At 26.5% G+C, this 17,699-nt stretch overlaps 1 protein-coding gene across 3 annotated transcripts; it reads left to right on the plus strand.

Annotated features, from left to right (window-relative positions):
* Positions 1-7,485: 7,485 nt before the first annotated feature.
* Positions 7,486-16,929, plus strand: LOC132929038 (sodium/potassium/calcium exchanger 3-like). Of its 3 annotated transcripts, XM_060994071.1 has the most exons (8): positions 7,488-7,737; positions 10,749-10,967; positions 11,979-12,374; positions 12,662-12,781; positions 13,824-13,934; positions 14,626-14,832; positions 15,571-15,672; positions 16,499-16,929. In XM_060994071.1, the coding sequence occupies exons 1-8, from the start codon at positions 7,590-7,592 to the stop codon at positions 16,825-16,827; spliced, it is 1,632 nt and encodes a 543-aa protein (XP_060850054.1). In that variant the 5' UTR covers positions 7,488-7,589; the 3' UTR covers positions 16,828-16,929. The 3 variants fall into 3 exon arrangements, with proteins under 3 accessions (XP_060850055.1, XP_060850054.1, XP_060850056.1); XM_060994072.1 differs by lacking the exon at positions 15,571-15,672 and having other exon boundaries at positions 7,486-7,737; XM_060994073.1 differs by lacking the exon at positions 10,749-10,967 and having other exon boundaries at positions 7,489-7,737.
* The last annotated feature ends 770 nt before the right edge of the window (positions 16,930-17,699 follow it).

Genomic DNA, 17,699 nt, shown 5'->3' on the forward strand with positions numbered 1-17,699 from the left:
ATTACATTAAGTGGATGCGACATAAATATTATAACTGTAGTAATTGTACATTATAAATTAGTATGGTATATTTTAGAGTATAAATATAAAATATATATTATAAAGTTGTTTCTATAACGCGTATTGTATATATTCTTCTTTTTTCTTGGTTTAGGCCTTTAAGACCATATTATACAATAATATAAATAATTATTTAATTTTGAATGTACTTATAATATTAAAAAAAAAATGTGGTTTGGGCTAAAAATAAAAATAATATTATACAATCATATTTATCAACTACGTATATGAGTCATAAAATAACAATAGTTTTTTGAATAATACGCAAAATATAAGAATTTAGACGTTTTTTTATTTCATCATATTGATTGATAATAGAGTGAAATAAAATAAAGATATTTTAAGAAAAGCTTTGAATTTTTTGTCAACTAAAAATTTACTTCCTTCAAATGCGAATCTAGAAGCATAAAATAGAAGAGCTAATTTGTATTTAAATAAAGGAAAAAAATTTTTTAGTAAATAGGTACATAGGATATTAGTTGTAATTTATTTTCAAATGATAAATATGAAAAATTATCAACAATATCAGTTATTATTATGTTTAAATTTTAAATATATAGATATATAGATGTATTAAATATTTATTATATATTTGTATGATAATATAATATGTCCAAAGGGGAGGCTGAAGTCCCTTAGGCTTTTTTTAAACCCGTGCCTTTTTTTAATTCATCCTATTTAACCAGAATATAATAAATTGCATACAAAAAACAATTCTGAGAAAAGATGTACTTTCGCCTATATTACAAAGTATATTTTGTTAAATATTTATAGTTAATTATCGTTGTGTCGAATCTCAAAAGAAACAGGAAAAAGTTAGAGATAACGACATTTGACATATTATGAATGTATTGTATATTACTTTTTATAATTAATTTATTTACAACAAAAATAAGGTAGAGTAAATTTACTTTTGCCGAATATATGTTAGAAATTATATTAGATATTAATTATTATTGTAATAAATAAAAATTATATTATTTTTTACATTTTAACGGTGTTAATAGGTTCATGGTATAATCGTATAAATATTAAATAAGTAATAGCTTAAAAATGTTTATCTAAATATATTGAAAATTATTTATTCTAACTTTATTTAATGATGAAATAAACATGTAATTATTAATAATAGGAATCATTTTTAAACAATAATAATAATTTTAATATTTAGTGGGATGGCTGTGTTTGTTTTTGTTACATAATATTATCAAATCATGGGGTACATTTTTAAAGCACGATTCTCATTTCCTCATTTCCAGATCGTCCTCAAAAAAATAATTTTGGAATTGAACAATAAGTTGTGATAAGTATTCCATGAATAACAATTTGACAGATTCTGTCAAGTTTTTATTTTTTAAATTTTTAGTTTCTACTGCGAGCGTGGCTCCCTTGATAATAATCGACGACGCCCCTGGGAGCCGCGACGCACAGGTTGAAAACCACTGCACTAGAAAATATAACTTATAAACTTGTCACGTATTCGTAAAAATACGCATAATCACCTATACATAATTTATAATACGGCTTATAACACGTATATGTAGTATATAATATATTATATCCAATATATGGGTCATCTCTTTCAATTGTCAATGGGTGTTATTTATGTGCTGCACTGCTACCATACTTGCATGTGTTGATATTCTATATATAATATTATAGTGCCGATTTAGTTTACTATTGTACGGTTAATATGAATCATGTAAATTACGACACCCAAGTATAATGGTGTATGTATCTAGGTATATATATATATATATATATATATATATACATATGTATTATGTACTTAATTAATAAATCTAGGTTTATGTGTTATGTCACTGATAAGTTGGATCAACTTGTAGGTTTAAATTAATATTAGTAATTTACGAGTTTCATTAAAAACATACATGTGTTTAATTTTGTCTACAATTTAAAACAAACATTTACCTGTCATCAATTTATTTATAAATGCTTGCTCACAAAATAAATATAATATATCATATTTTTATACATGATCTAAAGATATGGGTCAATAAATAATATTAAAAAAAAAAGTTTAAAATTATTTTAAAAATTGATATAAGTTTGATGGCTTAGTAATTTCTGTACTTAAAACATTTTCCATGATTATTTAATTTTTACCCGAATTTGAATACCTATCAAAATAGTAGGCTTATTAAAGCTGAACGCTAAATTTAATGATTACACACACTTTAAATTTTGTCTATGATTATTTATGTATTTCAAAAGTATCCGTATTATTAATATCCGTTATTCCATAGTCTCAATTCACCCTATTAAAAAAAGTTCAATATCATGTAGTAATGACCGAATTTTAAAAGCAGCCTTGGAGCTAAGCATCAGATCGGATCGACCTTCATCCAATTCAGCATTCATTTATCCACCCGCGCACTATAAAGTTTTTTATTAAAATGTATCGTTGCGTCACCATGCTGATATTATACATTGTTCCAGACATTCGTATGAATGTTAATAACGCGATTAATAAGAAGGCCATTCAATATTTTTAAAAAGTCTAAAATGTTGTTATCTCCATACAACCGTTTAGATTTTAGATAAATAAACCCCCATAATTATTTTCCTGAATACTTGTATGACATTGCAGAATGCAGACTATTACTTGCTGCAAGATTATTTGTAGCTCATGTGTGTAATATGGTGTATGCAAATAGCTATAGTGTTGGATTTATGATGTCTCACAAGACTATAAATCATTGGAATAAGCAACTAAATTAATTTTAGTCAACATATTATATCAATAACAAATCAGTCAATTTTGTGTTTAAAAATCGGATAACTCGCTCAGCTGTACAATAGGTAACATGACGTGTCAAGTGTTCTTTGTAGTTGAGTTAGTCACTGTAATAGAAATGTTAAATTTAAATTCAACGATTATTGTTACGTATAAAAAATGATTCTGAGATGAGTGGGTTTATCAGTATATACCTATTTTTAAGGATTTATTTAAATTGCTAATATCAATTTATTTTATTATTAGTAATGCAATAGTTTGAATTAATGTTTGTCATAACATTTATTATATTATTAATTATCATAATATATTTTTATTATACAGTAAAATAAATGACTTTGCCCAATAACAATATCAAAAACATAACATGATATATATTTAGTAATATTGGGTGATAAACCGTTCCCACTGAGAATTATTTATCGTTTACAATGGCAATGAACCGAGATTATGTCATTGTAATGTCATACCTAGACCATTATAGTTACATTTAAAAATCAAAACTTTTTCACAAGTTATCAATTCTCAATGATAATTAGTGGGTAGCATTTACACAAACTTATAAAGAAAAAATACATCTGATTGTCATTATTTATAATATTGAAATGTTACATTTCAATATGAAATCAAATGTTTCAATGTACGTGAAGTTTTTATTTTAAAATAAACATTCAAAACTTTTATTTTCTAAATACAAATTTGTTGAGCTATGAAATAATACTTAACATCAAATTATTTTTATTTCTCCACACTTCCGCAGTTATTAGTTTATTACTATATATAGTTGTAGTACTATTCGATATAGTATAAGCTTACAAACGGTACTCGAAGTAGTCTTAGTTAATGTTTTATGGTTGAGAATCTTTTGGAACCAATATTTAAGTCTTTTAACAAAGTTTCAATTTTATTTTCATCAATGGTGATACGAACTAAAGTAGTTAAGATTAATCATTAGAAACATGAATCAAATATTACATCTTACAGGCTACAATACGTATTCTATATTTTCAATAATATAGTGACTTATATTGTATTTATTTAAACATTGTCATTTACTTTTACGAATGAGTTCAAATACTCAATTTTAGCTAACAGTATTTTATTTTATTTGTATTTGTGTCAATTTTCCTGCAATGATGAGCTGAATTGTAATGAATCTAAAAATCTATTGAATATTTGGGATTATAATAATATACCTAATAATAAACTACCTATGTATAGATATAGTATCTCTTGACCCACGATTATTATCAATAAAATTGAATTTAACAGTAATAATAATAAAACAAATATATTTTATTTAAACTAAGGGTATTTGTCGTTTTTAAATTATTCATAAATATTAAATTTGTTATAAAGTGTGAGGTACTGCATATATCTATGCGTCTATTGCAGTCCGTACAATGGACATGAGATAGTTTTTACTTATGAACAATTTGTGTAAAACGTTCTTTTACTTCATACCATTTTACTAAATGATCCTTATTATTATACGATCACACTTTGAATATTTGGGTATGATTATAACTAACGATTTTTAATTCAATAAAAAGTCTGAGAAACATTTATCGAAGTCTATCGAAATACCTACAATTATTTTTCATTGTAAATGTAAATAATCAATCACTGAGTATATTGTATTAGATTTTTTCCAAACTACTTTGCTATATAGTAGTAAAACTAAAATATAATTATGATTGACTATCGTAATGACTAATGAGTTCACAGTTACTTATTAATTATTACTCAGAATAAATGTCAGTATGTCACACGTAGTAGTTTTATATTTAACTTTGAATAATTTATATGATTACCTACGTAACAAATTATTACCTTATATTTTATCTTATATCATTACTCAAAATGTGTTGAAATATTAATAATTTATATACTAAAAAATTATAACACCAATATTTTTTTGGACAATTATTAATTGAGTGTAATATCATGTATGTTTTAATAATATTATTCAGTATAGCAATATATTTCTTCATAATTTCTTAATACCATAGCCGATGAACAACTACATATTATCACAGAAACAGATCTAGAGGTTATTTAAGGAAATTATCAACTTATATATTTTAATAAAAAATATAATTATGTGTGGTTTTCAAATTTAGTCTAAGTCTCGATATCGATAATTTATAATATTATTATTGTCAATTATGCTTTGACTATTCGTGTACTGCTATTCAAAACTGAATATTAAATTAAACGTATATAATATCCAATTATTTTATTAAATTTAAATAATATAGAATTAGTATAATACAGATTAAACAATAAGATTTCAAGTGTATTTATAGGCAAAAATGTATTATGAAATCTTTACAGATTTCTACACCAAACTAATGCATCATATTTATAAATAAATATATTATATTGGTATATCAAATATAAATATTAACATTTTATTATTTCTCAATTTATTTGTAATTTACTTAAAATACTGATGATGTAATAAACCTAATAATAATAATAATAATAATAATTTTATTTAGCAAAAATATAAAATGTATACAAATATATGCGAAGAAAATGTAAGACACATGTTTACAACTCCCCTATAAGCATAAGTTTGTTTTGGGGGTATACAAGTTTGAGTAAAATACAACTAATACAAGAAAAAAAAGATATACCAATTATTATATAATTACAACATTAGTAAAACTAAAAGGAAAAAAATTGTTTTGTTTAAGGCTTGCTAAGTGATTTGTGGACTTTAATATTGCTATGTCTTATATAAAACTGACAATTTATAAAGTCACAAGAGTACCTATAATGTATTAAATATTGGATATTTAAGTGTATTGTATAATAATTGTTTATTGTTTTTAGAAATAATTGTAATATTAATTTGACCTTAAAAATAATAAACTTTTGATTATTATTTTAAATAATGTCTACAATCCAAAATTTCCATGCTTGTAAATGTTAATGCTTATATTTTTACATTTTATTTATATAATTAGGTTTCGTTGGATACTGTTAAAATTGTATTGATACACTCGAGCAATAATAATTTTCTCATGCATTGAAAGCTTATAAACATGATAATAAAAATGTTCTTATCCTTTGGAAAATTGAACTTTAAATTATTACATTAGGTTACCTCAAATACGTTTAAACCGTAAATGGTGCCAGAATCTCCTAAATGACTAAAAAGCTATTGTTCATTACCGTGAAGTTCCATTACTGGATGGATTCTTCCTTCAAAACTACAGCCATTATTACCCTATACATCACTTATTGTAAAAAACTATATATTACAGATTGTATAAAAATATTTGAAAAACAAAAAAACTTATTACGTTAAAATAAATGTATACAATAGAAATACGTATTATAAAAATAATATACCTAAACATTAAAAAAAAAATAAAAACTGAAATGGTTTAGTTAAAAATTATGTTAGATATATTTCAAAATTAAAACATATTTTAATTATTTAATGTATAGGTTATAAATAGTTTTAGTTACTTGTATAACTACAAAAACAAAAATAATAGAAATACTATTTTATTAAAATCATGAACATCAAACTTCTAATTTTTCACTTACTCTAAAATATTTATAAGTACTAATTATTCTTTATTTCTATAAGAATGGTTTGTTTTACATATTTTGGTGTTGAAGGTCATACAGATAAATAGTACATTTGTGTAATATGTGTTGCATAACCAAAACATCATAGGGTTTTAATTTAGTACTAAAGCGTAAATATTATAAACAAATTTTATAGTAGAACTTTGGCTTTGAATTAATTTTAGACGGATAATAAAGTTTGCTTTTTTTATTTTTTTTATATCACTTTGTTTAAAAGAGTTCTTACATGAAGTATTCGATAGAAGTTAATTTATTATATACATTATACATTCATAAAACTAAAATTAATTTATATAAAACTACCGTAAAAAGTATATTACTACAATACGTTATATTAACAATTAATATTCTATACATTTTAACAGAAAAATTAATGCAACGAAGAACTCTGCAGTAGGATCTTTTGTTTTCGGTTTAAAATTTAAAAAAGGAATTTTTCTACCTATAGAGTACATGGACTTGACCTTGAATATACCATTAAATATTATTAGACTCTATACATTCCTTCATTATGTAATATACTTAAAAACATAATTTTTTAACTATATCTATATCAAGTAAAAATAACAATATAATATAATTTACTGTTTAATTTTAATGTACAGATATCATTATCTGATATTTGATAAGACTCTACAGTACATTATTTTTAAAATAAGAATCATTTTAATATTACAATTAAAGAACAGCTTGGTAATTATTTTTAACTAACGAAAACATACATAATAAAATCACAAGTATATTAAAATATCAATCATAAAACTATCATACATTAAATAAGTATTTTAAAATAATAAAAATATGTAAAAACATGTACATATTTAATTTATAGATTAATCATTACAATAAAATATATGCAGTTTAGGTACCATATAACAGTATATACTTTGTATAAATATACACAAATCGTGTTTACATAAAATTATAATAATAGTTAATACAATAATACCACATACTTTAAAATTATTATTGATAATATTTTCAATATAAAACACTCTCCTTCTCCCTCTCATCTCGGAAGCTACTATATCTAGACCACTTGTGAAAAGTATATCATAATAGCATATCATAATATGATAATGATACAATTTGTTTTATTGTCACTGCATCAGAATCACAATTAAAAGTTATCATTTGTAAAGGTTAATATAAATCGTAATTAATGATTATGATGATGTTTCGTAGACTCAAGTCTTCGGCCACTGCAGTTGTGCTGCTCGCTGCAGTTGCTGCCCACACTCTCAATACACCAGTGGTTCATTCCAATACCACGTCTACAACCCGCCCTGCCATTAATCGTCTAAACCCAGGTAAATTAAAGACAGATTTACACAGTATATTACCATTCACTACTATCGTACGTCTTTTTATGCCAACATCGATCAAAATTTTTAGATTATTACACGGGAGAAACTTGTTTTATAGCAAATAATATTTTTTGAATAGACAAATAAAATGACCGAAATTTTACCGTGGTATTAAAAGTCTAAAATTGTTGTATTTAATGACCACTGTAAAATAATAATTATTATAATATATTGGCAATATTTTCATGACATCACCATCTCAAACCCGACATTGATCTATGATTGAGCATCATTTGAGCGTATAATTTTATTAAATTTTCTCTTGGTGTTATAAAATAAAAATCTTAGTTGTGCCTCCCAGTCATATAGTTATATAATAGTGATGTATTGACAGTAACATTTTCATAATTTATAATGCATAATATGTATTGTCTATAGTATGATCTAATGTCTAATAATAATATAAAATAAATTATTGTTGGGTAAAAAATGTTGGCAGTTAACGTTGAATTTGAATTATTGGTTCAATGTTATCACTTGTCGTCCAATAAACGTATGTAGTGCGTTTAACATTTTATAGCCTCGAAATTATACTAAAATGAGAACCTACCAATTGAAATTTCTCCTAAAAACTAGTTTTACCAAAATAAATAATTAAAAAAATGCTCAATATTATTTACTTGGAACAAAGTTTTAAAATTCGTAGTTATTATGGTATTTGAAATGATAAACGTAAATACGCTGCTGATATCAGTAAAATTGCATAGTTCAATATGTATTCTAAGCCATAAAAATAATAAATAGGATTATGTTTCTTAAATAATCACTCTCAAAAGTTATCATTTAGTATGTATATATACTGATAATTATATTATATATCCAACTAATCCGGTACTTATATAAACATAATTATAATGTTGTATAATCTTATAAAAATGATTAAAAAATTATATTCTGCTCTATTATTACTTAATATTTATGGATAAAATAACCTTTGTTATGACTTATGATAATGCAAGTAAAAATTAAATAACAAAAGCTTGTTACGTGCAGGCACCAACGTCTAAAATAGTATAATTTATACTTAAATATTCAACAAATCATGATTTTGTGATTTTCAACGCAAGGTATTATTTATTCCACAAATAAATAAAATTTAAAAAAAGGTATTATGTAAAAGTAAAATATAATTTTATAAACTGTCTTTTTGACACAGATTAAAATTAATTAGTTAAAAATGAAGATAAATACAACAAATACTAGTCAACTATTTAGTCTATCACCAATATATATAAAATTCACCACAAAAAAATGGGTGACTCAAATATACTATAATTTTTTTGTAAACAGTTATTTATTTATATTCATTTTGAATTAGTTGTATTGTTATATTACTTACTATACAAAATAGATTAATATGTTAATATTTATAATATATACATCAAAAATAATAATAATAATTATTATAAAAAATAAAACAATATAATAAAAAATATTATGCGATATACTATAATATAGTATACTTTATAGGTATCATCAATCATGATTATCGTTATTATTATTATTGATATTAAACTAAAAGTTATTTTTATTTGTATGTAGGATATTTCTATCACCACTGCTACAAGACCACGCGTCTAATCTATAAATATTAGTTATGTATACATATCTACCTACACTTGAAAATTATTAATTAAATAAAAACATGAAGAGTATAATAAATTGTGAAATATGCTTTATGAGTTATGACACAATGAGCCAAGCTAAAAATTAAAATGTTTTCATCGTTATCGTGTGAAAAAGTTTTTTGATACATTTTACACATATCATTTGTTAAAAACCTTGTAAAAACAAAACATTTGTTGAAACAAAAAAATTAATAAATAAAAAAAAACATATTGTATTCAATTTATAGAAATACGTATTTTTATACTAAATTCATATGTGCGTAGGTACATTTTAAATTACTATTAAATTGAATGTTGTCTTATGTAATTTTACGCAGATACATATTATCATTGATTATAAATATAGTATTTATAATCAATGATATTGTGTTTAAGAGGGCACAACACTCGCACGTGTGGTCTCCGTCTTACAAGTGCGCAACATAGCAAACTTACACACAGCAGATCACCTTAGCTCCGTTAATTTAAAAATTAGAGTGAATTGAATTATTATGAAATTTGATGGTGAGAACATTATTATCTGTGTTTGTACGTTGGATCTTTACGATTACTCAGTTTTTAATTGAGTTATGAGCATTTTTAATTTACGCTATATATTATATACGCATAACTTGCTAAAATATTGAACTATCGTAAAAAAACAACATACAAACACAGATAATGTTCTTTCCATCAAGATTCATAATAGGTCGATTCACTCTAATTTTTTATTTATAAACGTTATCTGCTGAGCGTTAATTTTCTATGTTACGTACTTGTAAGACGGAAACAACATATGTGGGTTTGACGCCCTCTTAAATATAATATACCTATACAGAATATACATATTACAGAATCTATTTACATCACTAAATAGCATTACAAAACATTTTTTAATTTTTTGAATGACAAAGTAATTTTTAATTTCATATTCCTAAACAAAATACTTTTCTAAGATGTTTTTGTTTACAAATCGAATCTCGAACGAATGTTTAATGAGTTAGTTATAATAAGTATTTAAAGTTAACTGAGTGGAGTGATAGTGAGAATTTTCGTCGTATCTGTTCCTGTTGTCTTTTTAATGCTGAATTTTATATCTGTTAGATATTTTAATTTTTATAATATAATAGACTATAGTACAGCTACAGGATATTTGATCTGTTGTGGCATCATTTGGATTATACGCAAGTTTTATATTTGCATCATTAAAATCTAATAGTATGCTAAATAGAATCACTTTTTAAATCGATTGGATTGAAAAATGGATAGATTCCAGACAGGGTTGATGGCGAATGTTTATGATAATATATATAATTATGTAAACATTTATTATTAATTTATTTTAAGGAAAAGATTTTACCATAGAAAATGTTAAGAATAGCAGTCCGACAGTGTGTGCAAATGTTCACCGTTCAGTTGATGAATTTCCTAGAGATTTCTTCACTGAAGAACAAAGACTTCACGGAGCCGTTATCGTTCACTTAATTTTGTCATTTTATGGATTCCTATTTATAACGTTTGTTTGTCAAGATTATTTCCTACCATCGGTGTTGTATATATGTCTAGGTATGAAATTATAAATTGATGTAAATTTTTAATTTATTTATAAGTCTGAAAAAATTAAGCTAAATCAGTAGAATACCATTATAGGGTTAATAATTAAACCGACAAAAAATATAAAATATAAAATGTTGTTATTAATATTTTCAGATTTGATCGAATTTTTATTTTGTCAAGAGGATCTTCTCCTCTAAAAATATTGATGCTAGTATTATAATTTATATAATGCCTAATTTACATTATTATCCCTCGATGTATTACAATATTATAGCGCGGCGTTGTGGTTAGGCTAATTAGCTACAGTACTGTCGAGGATCTGTTCACTAATATCTCATATTATCATTACAATTTATAATATTCATTAATTTTAAATAAACCATTTTTTGTGTTAAAAATATTTAAAATATCGAAAAATCCGACTAGATAACACTGTTTGTGTTAGATGTGCCCCAAAATACCTGTGTAAGGTGTCCCAGAATTCTTGTAAAATACCCTGAAGAAAATATGGTTTAAAACTATTGGCACTCTATATAATAGTAATTATTAATCTATTTATATCGTGCGTTAAATTATCTCTAAATAAAATATAATTTGAACACAATTTAATAATGTTATTTTGATTTCGGCTGTACGGCACCTCCCAGAGCGAAGAATATTAACGCGCCACCACCATGATGCACTTTCGAGCACTGCAAACGGAATTCGATACTTATATCTTATTTGGCGACATCGTATTCAGTCAGCGGTGTGGCTATAAATTAAAGCGTAACTAGCCAAAATATTTTGTCCATCCCTGTATAACTGAAATCATATACCATTTACGGTTTACAGTAAACCTTACACGTTTATATTGATTACGCAGTCTATAACCAAATACTTGACAATCGCCTGCGACGTCCGTCGCATGCGTAAGCCCATAAAAATATATTACGCCCCCAGGTAACTGCCTCTGTTTCCCCCGCGTTAGATAAGTCACCGGACTCGAATTTCGCATGATATTATTGTCGATTATTTCAGATCTGGGACTTTCACCGGACGTCGCTGGGGCGACATTTATGGCGGCGGCGACTTGCACGTCCGAGCTTCTCGTCTCCACGATCGGAACTTTTGTGACCAAGTCAGACCTCGGTGTGGGCACGGTAGTGGGAAGCGGCGTGTACAACACGTTGGGCGTGTCGGCTTGTGCGGGCCTGGCAGTGTGCAGTCGGCCGATCACGGTGGAAAAGTGGCCGCTGATCCGGGACAGCGGCGTGTACGTGACGTCCATAGCCGTGTTGGCTGCCATCGCCGTCGACAACGTGGTCACCTGGTACGAGGCGCTGATCATGGTAACCATGTGCTTTGGATATTTTGTCTTCTTGTTCACGCAATACAAACTCGTCGAGAAAGTCGAAAAGTGGAAACACCACAACCGTAAGATCCGACGTCATAATATTATTTTTATTATTAGTGTGGTATCGATATGTCATCAGGTATGGCGATGAAGTCCGGTCATTTTAATTGGGTGGGTCGTGGGCTAATTTCGGTTATCGATAATGGACTACAACAGAAATTGGTAAATTTAATAATGGTTTAGAAAAACATAACGACTCGCGACTGTTACAGACTGGTAGACAAGACGATATTATTTATCCAAATCTTAAATAAGTCCAAATAATATTTTTAAATTATTTTTACCTATGTGAAATGACTACTTACAGGGATTGTATCAATTTTTGAGCGTATCAAAGGATTTCTATGTTGTAAAAAATACACTTCTGTGGAATCTCAAAATATCACACTACACAGAAGTGATACGCCAATACGTCAATACGGAACAGGTTAGTTATTAGTTTTGTAAATTAAGAATTAAGATACGCTCTCCTTAAACAAAGCCAAACAGTGTAACAATATAACAATGTAGGAAAAATGTACCTATGAAAAGTATTCATTTTCGGGTACTTATATCATAAAACGCTTTAGAATACTGGAATACGATTTATTATTGAAAAAATAAATATACAGTAAAATCTCGTTACGGCGTTACAGCGAACTCAAGGGGACCGAATTTTTTTTTGTTATAACAGGGTTTTTCGTTGTAACGGGAATTTACTGTATATATAATTCATTTTTTTTTCGAATATAAAATATGGCCTAGCTGCTTATACATTATTTATTTCGTCAACATAATATGATATGTTTTATCTTTTATAAATTTATAAATTATAATAACTGACACCTTATTTAATTTTTGATTTAAAATAATTAAAGATAATACAGATGATGTAATGGATAATGATGTAGTATTTTATTTTTCTAATAAAAAAAAACGTAATTATACCAAAGCCATCGAAGCAATGAGCATCTATTATCTATCTATATCATCACCGTGGTTTATATATTATTAGTTTTGTGACTTCGCCCCCGGAGAAATGAATAATTATTCATTAATAGGGCACTCAGTGTATTTTTGTGTAGCGTAGGTACCTCAATTGGCTCAATTTAAGCGTAGACACATAATATGTCAGTATTCCTTACTTTGTGAACAAATTTAAATTGTGGCGAGTTAAATACAACACTGGTTATATTATTCAGTTGAAGTATAATAACTTAAAAATGTAATCGATTTAGATATCCTTAGCTAAAATGAACAATTTAATGATACAGCACTTTTTATTATTAAAAATATTAAATAATATAATACTGTTATTATACGAACGTATAACGTAGGCACGCGGAATCAACAAAATAATAAAAATGTGTTCAGCGTGACCTATTGGACATGAACACGAGATTAAAACTACCGTTAAAATTGTACTAAATCTGAAATTTTCTTCAATGTATATACGTAGTATGTATAACTTTATATTCTATATTAAATAGTCGAACACCAGCTGCAGCTGCAAGATGACGAGCGAGCATCATCAAAAATAACATTTACTTCGACCACGACAATCTTTGGCGAATGCGATCAATCAAATACGAATGTACAGAGTAGGTTAAAAATATGGGAATATATAATATTAATATAATATAATAATAGGTATATTATAAACAGCCCGTAAATCTTAATAAATAAATAAATAATGTAGGTATATTTTTTTAATATTATTAAACAAATATGCATTTATAACTAATAGGTATATTAGTTGTTTTTTCAAAATTATTGGATTATTCCATAAATGTCAATAGTCGGTAGTCTAACAGACTTTTTAGAAAAAATCTAATCATAAAAATATTTACTTATTAAACTAATAATTTACTGTTATACCTATGATATATTAAATACATTACAAATTTGAAATTATAATACTTATACCTATACTATACCTATAATTAATAATTATACTCAGCTGTTTACTAATTCTAATACGTTGTTTCAAGTGTAAGATTCAAATTTTTATAAAATTTTAAGCATAGGTTTACTAGTATTATTCCAAAAGGTTATCCGATTTGAGTATTAAATTTCTGATTTGTATACATTTTCCAATTATATAGCCATTTAGCATTTCTAACAGTTTAAAATATTTAACTGTCAAATTCTTGCAATTTTTTTCTTAATTTTTTAGTAGATTTTTGTCGAAACTTTTTTACTGTATGACATAATAGTGTGTGTTATACAAATATACATTTATTACTATAGTAATTTTCACTTTTCAGTCTAAAAATAAATCGTTTTATGCAGCTTATTTACCTCAGTCGAAACCGTCTTGGAGTAATAATTTGTTACCGGTCGTCTGGTGGACGTTTTGCTTGCCGGTTAACTTTACGTTGTGTGCCACGATTCCGGATTGCCGAGTAAAACGAGCACTATACCCTATCACGTTTGTTATGTCAATCATATGGGTCAGTGTGGTCACATACGTTTTGTCATGGTTTTTAACGATATGTGGTAAGTATAAAAGTAAAACGCACGTGCATGTATTCGTGTTTCACACATCTGCTATATCTTATATGTATGCTCAATGCTGTATATATTTACATCAGTGGCTAAGCACACACATGTGCCCAAATAGACTCTTAGTGAGGATTACATTTGAAATTTAATGAAACTTCAAATTATTATATTATATATACTCGAAATAATTTCACTTTAAAATAAGTTTAAAAAATAAACCAACTTCTTGTAAGTAAAATATAATTAATTAAAAATTGCCGTTAACACATTTGCGTGCTTAACCATCAATAAATTTTACAGAGGCTTCAAAACAATATTTTTGTTATGAAAGTGCAATATTGTAGTTCATATTTAATATTTATTTTAGGTGTTTTTACTTATCTTTTAAATTTGTCATATGTATCCTAGCCTCTGAGGGTCAACTGGAGAATAAAATAGTTCAAAGACAAATTCAAGGGTGGATTAGACCATTAGCGATTGGACTATTTTTATATTTTCATATTTTATTTAGTAATTAAATATATCAATATATAATATAATATAAATAGATATATTTTATAATTGGGGAGTAGCCAAAAATAAATTTTCATCGGAGTGAAAAAATTCTTAAGACATATCTGTATTCTATATACATTACCAGTTTGTTATTAGTGTTTGTTACAATAATAATAATAATAATAAGGTATATACTTATTTTTTGGAGTCTATATTATTTCGTACTACTTTATATAGGTGATACGTTTCGCGTTAGTGACGTTGTCATGGGCATAGGGGTTTTAGCAGTCGGCAGTAGCATCCCCGAAGCTGTTTCGGGCATAATAAACGCACAAAACGGTAAGAATTAACAGTTTGTAAGTATAACATTGACGGTAGATAGAAGCCGAAAATTCATGAGTAACTATACCAAGTGATGATAGGGTGGTATCCAGTATTCCACTTTGTACTACCACTGCAATATATTATTTTAAATGTAAGCCATAATATACCAAATAATTGAAAATATTCTACTAATTAATTATATAATACTATTAATACTTCGACGTATTTTTACGTGGTTGATGGTAATTACTTCTCAGTGACTAGTGAAATTGTTTTACCTAAACAATAGAATTTAATTTTGTAAATATAATATATAGAATTCAGAGCACACCACACGGTTCACATGAAATGTGGTGGTATTGAAAATATGGACTAGGCAATAATAGGATAAAAAAAATCCAAAAAAGCTATATGGTTATAAATCAATACAAAAGGAAAGCTACAAGAAAAAACTGACTTAATTATGTATAAGCAATATTGCAATAATTAACTTATAAAATAATTGGATCTTATTTATTATTGACTTTAAAGTTATTTATTTTTACTTATAGTATAATATTATGTACATACGCCATACCTACCTAACACACACGATACACCTATACATAATATAAAAAATGTACAGTGATTCTTTTTATCATATGACACTAAAACTTATACTCAATTTAAATCGAATAATAAATGTTTTAGGATTAAATCGATTAATCGGTAAAATATGTCAGTATATTATGTGCATATAAAGTAATGGCAGGTGTATCGGTGTTAAAATATAATATGGTTATTGGTTATAAAAACGTTTACTCTTGTGTTTTGTAAATCATATATTTAATAACTTTTGCAGGCGAAGGGTCCATGAGCATCAGCAGTGCGCTTGGCTCCAACACAATGGATATACTACTGTGTCTGGGTCTGCCATGGTTTGTCAAGTGCACGCTGCCAACATCGATGAATGGCGGACCCGTCACATTGCAAACCGACACCTTGTTCTTTAACTGCATGTGGATGATCGCCAGCGTGGTCATTCTTAATGTGGCAGCCGCAATTAGTGGTTACAAAATGCACAAACCATTTGGAATTATGTGCCTTGTCGGCCAGATAGTTGTCATAGCGGCGTTGATAATCAACGGACTGAATGTTGCCAAAGACGATGAACCCGTACGGTGTAGCTGATATTTTTAAATTATTTGTTTTATTCCACTGCTGATAGTGAACGACAGTATAAAGTGTATTTAACTATTTTAGTTTAATATTAGTAGTTTGATCCGAAACACAGATAGTCCCAACAATCTTTCTTTCCCAGTCATACGGATAAGGATGATCGGAGACTCACATTGGAATGACCTGAATCTATATCAATTGCTACCTCTTGACAATGAAATTTTTTTTTTAATATACGTACACATTTTTATGGGGGCTACAATTCCTCTGAAGTATATCCAATTTTCAGGCCAACCAAGTTAAAAAATGAACCAAATTATCATACTACTGAAAGAGCAAATATATACCTTATGTGATCCAAATAACGAAACTATTTTAGGAGAATTTATGCTTCGAAGCTTAATATTATTTTAAACATATCTGTAATCGAGATAAAGAAGCTATGCGACTGTGCAAGATGATGGTTTCGACGGAGTCAAACAGTTTAACCAATATCTTTATATATATTTTTGGCACGGTTAATGGTTATTGCTTATTAGTTAATAGTTATTAATTTATTAGTCAATACTCAATAGTAGTAATCCTCGTGTTTTTAAAATAAATTTCTTTTACAATGTTAAGCTGAAAATAATTTGAGTTTATATTAGATATAACTATATACCTAAGTTATATATAGACAATAGACATTACATTAGCAAATCAGTAAGCAAATTCTTTACAGTAAAATTTATTATAAAGGTAGTAAGGTACAATTAAAAGTGCAATTACTAAAATAATGTTATTTACCTATTATGTACTATTAATAATAACCAATATTCTTAAAACTAAAGGTTTTAGCTTATACAATTTATCATAATACATTACTAAGATTTACTAAATCCATG

This window comes from Rhopalosiphum padi, chromosome 4 (genome assembly GCF_020882245.1).
Source record: "Rhopalosiphum padi isolate XX-2018 chromosome 4, ASM2088224v1, whole genome shotgun sequence".
Classification (NCBI taxonomy): Eukaryota; Metazoa; Arthropoda; class Insecta; order Hemiptera; family Aphididae; genus Rhopalosiphum; species Rhopalosiphum padi.